Source organism: Colletes latitarsis, chromosome 9 (genome assembly GCF_051014445.1).
Source record: "Colletes latitarsis isolate SP2378_abdomen chromosome 9, iyColLati1, whole genome shotgun sequence".
In the NCBI taxonomy this organism is placed as follows: domain Eukaryota; kingdom Metazoa; phylum Arthropoda; class Insecta; order Hymenoptera; family Colletidae; genus Colletes; species Colletes latitarsis.
This window is the reverse complement of record NC_135142.1, coordinates 25,947,864-25,956,447: the sequence shown is the minus strand read 5'-3', so window position 1 is coordinate 25,956,447 and position 8,584 is coordinate 25,947,864. Positions and strand designations below refer to the sequence as shown.

Sequence of the window (8,584 nt, the reverse complement as noted above, 5' to 3'; positions counted from 1 at the left end):
TAAGTGAGTGGCAGGGACGAGAACAGACGATTAGACTATCGCCTAGGCTTATAGTTCAGCTAACGAGTTTTGGTACTGTTTAACATAGGTAAGACTACGAAAGGATGATGAGGACTACGTTAAACTAACTCCAGGAACTTGCTTGCCTTGTTGAGCTTACGATGTCCCTTGGAAGACAGTTGTATCGATTTCTATGGTCATCGAATGACTCTTGGAACGTTGCAATCGCGTCCCATGATGCTTGAGTTGCCAGTAATGTTAATGTTATTGTGTCCGCCAGTTAGATAGCGGATAAAATTCGCACGCAAGACACGTAGCACGGTTACGTGTGTTACGAGGCGGAACAGTAGGTAATTAAACGGAAACAAGCTTCAGCAGTATCATAGTTCGATGTATGATGCAAAAGCACACACATTGGTGTTGTTTCGGACGTTCTTATTAACACGTTACTGACCATCGACGAGCTCGTTTGTGTTTAATAGTCCGTAGAGAAAAGCGTGTCAATTCTAACTCGTGTTCTGTCTTCGTCCTAAGATATTTATAATTTATTTATTTTGATAATTAATAGCTTGAAACATACAAATACATTAAAAAAGAAAATTTCACTAAAAAGTACAAAGTCTGTTTCTCTAAAAGAAAGGGTTCGGTGTTTGAAAAACATATTTATAGCCTCGGGGCACTGGTACACCGATAATAGTTAACGAAATTTCATCGATCTTTGCGTAGTTTTTTTGACAGTGGGTAACTACAAAAAAAAAATTGTAGCCATGGACAGTAACGTGATTGACTTTTGTAGGCACTGATAACATCGTTACCGTGCACCACCAACCGATGCATTTGATTGGCTTATCTGTGTATTCTCTTTCTCTAAATTCATGATTGATTGATAGGCCAAAGGCCAGCAGGAAATTGGTGATTATTTGAATAGGTTTTTTTTCAGTATATTAAAACACGCTTTTAAACGCCTCACGAGACATACCTAGGATCTATAATTCTCTTTTCTTCAACATTAATATGATTTTTGAATAAATAAAAAAAAGAAATACTAATTTATAAGCAATTTATAGCAGTGCACGTAAAATGAAGAGTTCTAATTTGTCTTAATGCAATCCGTAACTGTTCGCCATGTTTGACGGAGTAAACTATTTTACTCAAAGTTTTATTTCGACTACCATAGTCGAGAAACAAGTATTTTAAATGGATAAAGGTATGTAAATATTTAAAGAAATCAATTGCAAATGTTACCAGACGAGATTCCATTAAGACATCGGATAAGGATGTAGGATCAGAATGATGGTTGTCCGGCACATAATGCACCCATCGCACGCAATGTACCGAACAGAGTATTTCCCGATGGATTCGACGGGGTGGGTAAGTTTGCTGGCTGGCTCGATCGCTAGATCTTACACAACGTTATTTTTTTTTCCTGGAAACGCTTAAGAAGTCAAGTTTATCATGATATCCCAACAATGTCGGAAGACACGCGAGAAATAAGACGGTTAGTACGTACTACCGTCGCTTCGGAATTTATTGGAACTCGACTGATGTGTAAATCGTTCGTTCGTTCGCGTGTATTTAAAATACGCGTGAACCCAATTTTAGACGACTCTGGTGTATAAATAACTAGTGTATAAATAGCAGGAATTATATTTGTCTTAAGATAGTCCAGTTTGTCGTTCGTTGAAAAGTCTAACGGCGTCGAACTGCAAGATCTTGGCGACGAATCTTATCATATGATAAATTTTAATAATTTCGACGTGTTGAGCAATTATCTATATCTTTGTAAAGCGCTTCTGAATATAACTGTCACGTTGATTCGACCAAGTAAGTAACAAAATATTGTGGCGCCACTTCCCGTACTCGTCACCAGAGGGCTACGCTCTCGTCTCTCTCGCAAGCGCTCGACTGACCCCTCTGTTCAGGGCTTGCTAGGAGAGCCTTCCTCTACCTATCAAAGCGCGCCACAATGTTGTGATAATTGAAAGTTGTATCTTTCATATTGGAAAAGCTTCAACGTATACACATTCTAATTAAGAAACTATGCAAAGAGGCTGCATCGAGAGGCGGCATGCGCCCTTCGGGTCGCAGGTTCCCTGATCCCTGGATTAGAGCAACTCTCCGTTCGAAGCGAGAAAATCGAGACCGCCAATGCGACAGGAAAGTGGGGTAAGTAGCGATTTTTCCTCCATACGCGCAACCCCGGTTTCCACGTTATACAATGCAACGCCATAAAAATTCATCCGACCGTCGGGACCGTCGTTCCCCCCTCTGTTCGCGGATCCATATTTACGCGAGGCGTGTATATCTCGCCGCTAATCCGAGGTTGCGTCGTTAGCCAGGGGTTAGTTCTACACGGTTCCACGCATCGTATGCAACCCCCTACACGCCCCCCTCTCTGAAGAGGGGTCGACGGGGCGACGACGTGTTCCTTACCTAGGAGATCATGCATATTTACGTCGCGGTGCGGAACATCGACGGCTGTTTCGCGAGGAATGACTCAGAAGCTCTGCGCCCCTGCGACGTTGAACGCGGGCGTACAACGTCGGTGGCGTCGCGGTGGTGGGAAAAGATGGGGTGGGTTTGAGGGGGAGGGGGGGAGGAGGTTGGGTGGCCAAAGGGGGTGGAACGCGTGCTGGTTCTCTGGCGTGCATTGCGCAGGACGTTGGGCGCCTTGGCGTCGCGACCAACCCCGAGCGATTCGGTCGTTGTTTGCTTGCTCCACATCGTGAACGCTCGGCCGTCGCGGTAACACAGCATCGTGGACGGTGCGTCGTTTCATGAAAAAGGTTCGTGGGCCTCGTGCACCGCGTACAAGGTGGACGGAGGCGAGTTACGCTGCGCTAGAGCGGGCAACGATCGAGTAAATCGATTTGGACGGCCGAGTAAACCCGTGATAGTTCGCGATCGAGCGACCGGAAGGCGAAGGCGCGATATAGAGCCGCCGCGTACGCGGTGTGGTACCCCCGATCTGTTCCCATGAGTCCGAACCTATCGTTCACGGACGAGCAGTGAGAGGGTGGGGGGTGGTGGTGGTTGCGGCAGAGCAGCTCGATCGTGTCGTTCCCGTGAACCCTTCCCTTCTGCCTCTTCCACCCTCGAGTTTACCTCGATATCGGCGTGCCAGAGGACGAAGAGAACGCGGGACGCGAGGCTGAAGGTGGTGCCTCTTTGCGGACCTTCGTTTTGTTTCGTCTGCGTGAACGGTGTCGGGGAACGTGCGGAAATATGCGCGTGATATCGATCACGCGGCCTGATCGCGCGGATATGTGATACCGAAAACGGTTACGGCAGGCTTCGACCTGCGTGCAGGTGCTCGACGGTGCGTACGACGTATGCGTATAGAGGGGTGCCGAGGGAGAGAAAAAGAAGGGTGCGCGAGAAGTGCCGCGTGTCAGGACCAATCGTGAAGATGCACGCCACCGACGCCGTCGTCTCGACGGCGTCCCTGCCGTCATCCACGTCGTCCGTCCGTGTCTCGAGGAAACCCAACTCCGTCGCCAGACTCCTCTGCACGGTATTCGTGTCCTGGTGGATCATTCAGGATCAGCTGGCGCTGGGATTCACCGATCCACCGGAACTGACCACGATCGAGGGTGAGTTCCCCTAATCTTGACCACATCTCTGCTATTGCATCAGCTGCGCCTATGCTCAACGGAATTTCCATAATTCCACGCTACATACAAAATAGACACGTTATAATCAGAAAATTTACACTAGCTTGATTATAAAGACGCGAAGCGTACGTTTGTGCATAACATGAATTTTTTTAAATAATTCCATTTAGTATACTGCTTCATTTACGGTACAGAAATGAAATCTTTTACGGCTTGATAGCGTACATCATTTCCTCTGATAGCTTCAAAAATTCTGTTAGTCATACTGTTAATTAAGTTCTGTAAGGTCGATAGCTCTATATTATCCTACGCTTGTCGTATACTATTGTTAAGCTCTGTTACTGTAGCGTATGCATTATCGTATACTTTACGAGTTAATATGCCCCAGAGGTTCTCAATCGAGTTCGGATCCGTGGGGCGGGCTAGCCACTGCATTAATTATTGTTAATTTCAAACCATTGTTTAGTCTTCTAGATGATCTAAATAGTCTTCTGAATTCATTCTCGTTGATATCACTTGAAAGCAGCCAAATTATGGCACTCCCACCACCAACATTTTTACTCGTAGCAACATCTCCTCTTTTTTTTTTTAAATCGTGCTAATAAAACTTGAAACCGTCTGTGTGACCTACCGGCAGGTCACACGGGCAGCCAACGTGTCAGCGGAAAGACACGACCGTTCGCGTAACATAGCACGCACCTTTTTGAAATCGATTCTTCCCTTTTTCAGGTAAAATAACATAAACCAAATTTAGTGATTTTACTTGCATTAACAGCTTACGAACGAAAAATGAAACGACTTACAATGTTCAAGATCATCGATGTTAATCCTTTTATTGCCGACATTGTAATAAACGTACACGTATTATTAGAGCTACATCGTAATTCGTTAGAGTCGACCAACGATAAAAGAATGATATAAACGGGTTTTTGGACGACGTTTAGCCTGCAACCCCGTCGCCTTTTTGGCCGGTCGATATCGAACGAATATTTTCTCACGTTTTCCATTTTTGCACACCTTCCCGGGGCAATGAAACTCGCATGCTCGATGGACGAGCAGGCTTTTTTATTTACGGTCGACCCATATACATTTTACGTCCCTTTGAACCGCGTCGCTGATCCGATAATCCCTGATGCGTCTTGATAAAATTCCAACGAGCCGGAACAGCTGTTTTCGGCAAAAACAACGAGGCCTCTCGCGCGTATTCGCGTTAACAGAGTTCGCGAAAGTCCTTTCGATCGATGTCCGCGTAAACGCGTGGACAATGCGTTTGACGTTTCGACGGCTCCTTTCGTCGATGAGAACTTCATCGATTCCCGTTTGGATGAAAACGTTGAAGCGTGTTTGTTCGTATCGCGGAGAGCAAGGTAGATCGGTCACGAGTTGATTGTATTTTAATATTGACTCGTGGTCCATGTCGACGTCGGGTAAACGTTATTTCGAATAACGAATAAATTTCAATACTGTACTGTTAATCAGTCGAAGCTTTAAATACCGATCACCATCATTTTGCTGCCAAAAGTTCATTTATTCTCTAAATATGTCAGCAACGTGCCAAACTCTTACGAATACTGCGCATCGTTAGCGTGAAATAGCGCGCGTAAACAAACTTGTGTACTCGCTTTAAAAACGGAAATATTGGAACGCTGACCGAGTTACGAACGAAATTCGCGCAAGAACAGTGCGCTTTCCTTGGTTTTGCTTCGTCGCGTATACAACAAATCCGTATCTCGGAGTACTGAGACTTATTAAAGATTTATTCGAATAACGCCCAACATTGATCCATACTGCCGTAAGTATGGCTAAACAGGATAAACGCGAGTTACACTCGTACGAGGGTCATCCAATAAATAGATAAACGACTGTTGTTTAATACGTTCGTTACCGTTGCATATAGTATCTGAAAGTTTACAAGCAGTCACAGTTTTTAACGAAAGTACACTGGCGATTTGCAAATTAACAATGTCTCTGATGTTTTGACGTTTTGATTGTAAAATTCGGTTATCGGAGTTCCAAGAATTTCGAGGACTTGATGCCTCTTCACGATTCGCGACTTCAATCGGCCGTTGAAGAGCGTCGGTTTATTTCCCCTTTCCAACTTTGTGTTCTCATTTGCGTCCTTATTTCCTGGGCGAATAAGCTCCTCTTTCCTCTTTCGAATCGTTAAATCCAAGCGGACTGTCCCGGCAATATCTGAGCATTCCCGAAGTTCCTTCAGGATTCGTCGATCCCGCGTTAATCTTTTAATTCCCCCGTGCTACGGATACTGGCCCGGAACATTTTAACCGGAAATTTAGTATGGCCATTTCCGGCCTATGTTCCCAGCGAATTGGCAATACGTTTGCGTCGGCTGTTCCTTCAGGAAAACAGCTTGAGCACTACGTCTTTTGTTCTAATATTGAACTTAGTGTTTGACAGGCAAAAGAATGTTTACTGCTTCTTTCTTGGTCCTTTGAAAACGATAAATTATTTACGTATTTGTAGATCGTAATAAATGTTTAATAATCGTATATCTTATTTAATTTGCCAGGAATGGAATTTTGCACCACTTTTTAGCCACGCGTATTTCATTCGTTTCAAACCAGTTAAGACACATAAAAGAGATAGTAATTTGATGTTGCACTGGGAAATCGAAGAATGGTTTCCCTTTGTCGGGGATTCGTGGGAAAGTGAACTTTGCGAAACATCGGTCTAAACAATTGAATTGTCAGCAGAGTCAGTGTTGGCACACCTCGAGATCGAGGGAAACGGCGACGAGTTCCAGACACTGGGAAAACATTTTCGGGAGGGGGCGAATAAACGCAACGAATGCAACCCGAGGATCGCGTTATTTGCTCCGTCTGATGGCTCTATTCGATGCGCCAATCACGATACTAAGAAGGTTATATCGATCGTAGGAACCGAAGCACTTTGTCTTCGTGACTATTATTCCCAGTTTTTTTTTTCGTAATGGACAATTTATATCGATTAAAAGCCTTTGGAAGCTTCTCGAAGAAACTTGAGACTCTATTGATGCATATTTTCATCGGAAACGAATGAAAGGATCGCGTTCTTTTATTTTCTACGAAAAGGTATTATAGTACTGGACTCGAAAAATATCACCAGCAATTACCAGCAATTTTTACTATTTATTTTATTTTTATTTGATGTATTATACAACTAGGAAAATAAAATAGATAAATACGGCGAATATGAAGGTCAGAGATTTTGGTCGATTTTGAAGCAACGCTCTGCACTATACGCAATTCGAATGATTCGATAGCATTATCCCAAATGCACTTTCAATCAAAATATAGTTTCCTGCGTTCTCGTATTGTACAGTGGTTGCCATTGCAGTTCTGCACGTTTGTATAGCACGGCTGCGGTACATTTACAAATTGTACAAGGATAGGGTTGCAGTTACTGCTGCAGTAAAACGTTCAATTTTATTCACAGCTGCCTAGTTGTGAAGTCAGTGTGTTATCAAGTTCCATGAACATGAGCTTTAATTAAATGCATGTAAATGCATGTAATATTCTGGATATTGAGTGGGGTACCATTTCCATCCATCATTCGTATTAGGAATAATATTTTCTTTTCATTTTTTACTAACCGAAAATAAATAGTTCTGAGTTTTCTTTATAAAATCCGTCATTTGTAATAGAATGAAGCTACTGTTGGAATGAAAGATATTTCTCTATTACGCCTCAAATTCCATGGTGCTTCAGGGGTAAATTAAAAACCAGAAAATGAAGTTTTAGAATATTTCATCACGAAGCTCGCATCTCCTTGCATTATTGTCGGTCGCGGAGGATCGATTTAATCTTCCTGCTCGAGAAAAGCATCGTCGCTGCTGTCATTGTCCTTTGGACGATTCAAAGAATTCGAATGATTTACGATGGCGCTCGAACGTAATTCCTGGTCAAAATTACCGAACAACTTTTCGGTTATTGTTTGGTTTTCTCTAGAGCAGTTATGAAAGGCGCTCTTGTATTTTCGCGTATCATACTGTTGCGAGCTCGAGAGTGGCTTCATGCCAAGTTAGCCCTAAACAAACCCTAAACAAGTTCGTATTGGCTGTTTCCTGAGACACATCGAAGTAGAAGCATCAGGTAGCGAATACATATTTCACATAGCTTCGTGAAACGTTCGCGGTACGAATGATTCGAAAATGAAATTTCATAGGCGAACAAAAAAAAAATCTCATCGACCCCAATTGCACGAGTCTACAATGGATGTCCTACATAACATTATCATTCGAAATGTCTCCTTTGTTTTTCGAATTACAAAGTAGAGCGTCCTATAAACATTGCACGGGTTTCGAGCGAATGTCTCGCGATAAACTCCTCGACAAAGGGAGTTCTTTTCGTTGCTTTTGAACAAACTGACGCGATAACGCTTTTATGTTACAAAGTTAAACATCTTTTTAGTCGATTTCGAATTTAGAAATAGAAATAGAGATCTCGAGAGTTATAGTATCTCTTTTTTAAATTAAAGATATCGAATACTAACAGATAAATGGATCAAGCTATGCTTAGACAGCAGTAATTGAGTTGTGTCTCGTACTTGTCACCAGAGGGCTACGCTCTTGCCTTTCTCGCAAGCGCTCGACCGACCCCAATATCTCGTCGTCTAAGGGCCTGCTAGGGGCCTTACTAACGAGCCCACTAGCACTCCTGGCGGATGTAATTACGTAGTATCGAAGTTGAACATTAAAGCAGCCGTCGTGTTCCCTCAGAACCGTCGAATCGTCAGAAAATCCGTGGTATCGACCAACAATTTTGTCGTGCGTTTCGCTTTAGCAACAGCCTAATTACACGCTCGAGGAGAACAGAATATTAATTCCGTCCCGACGCAATTGACCGTGCAAAGGCATTTAACGACGAAGCTCTGGCGAACATTCGACCGGGTAATCGGTAACGATTTCCCGCGCCAATTGAATGCGTTTCAATTTTAATCGTACCGGGGACGTTTAAGCAACGACAAATTGT

At 43.5% G+C, this 8,584-nt stretch overlaps 1 protein-coding gene across 5 annotated transcripts in view; it reads left to right on the top strand.

The window, feature by feature from the left end:
* Window positions 1-2,709: 2,709 nt before the first annotated feature.
* The window catches only part of Jus (EB domain-containing julius seizure protein), a 40,449-nt gene continuing 34,574 nt past the window's right edge, over window positions 2,710-8,584 (top strand). For 4 of the 5 annotated variants that reach the window (XM_076772388.1, XM_076772391.1, XM_076772390.1 and 1 more), the window contains exon 1: window positions 2,710-3,593. In XM_076772388.1, the coding sequence (XP_076628503.1) occupies window positions 3,410-3,593 (184 nt within the window). In that variant the 5' untranslated portion in view covers window positions 2,710-3,409. The remainder of the gene's footprint in view (window positions 3,594-8,584) is intronic. The other variant, XM_076772389.1, reaches the window with a different exon arrangement.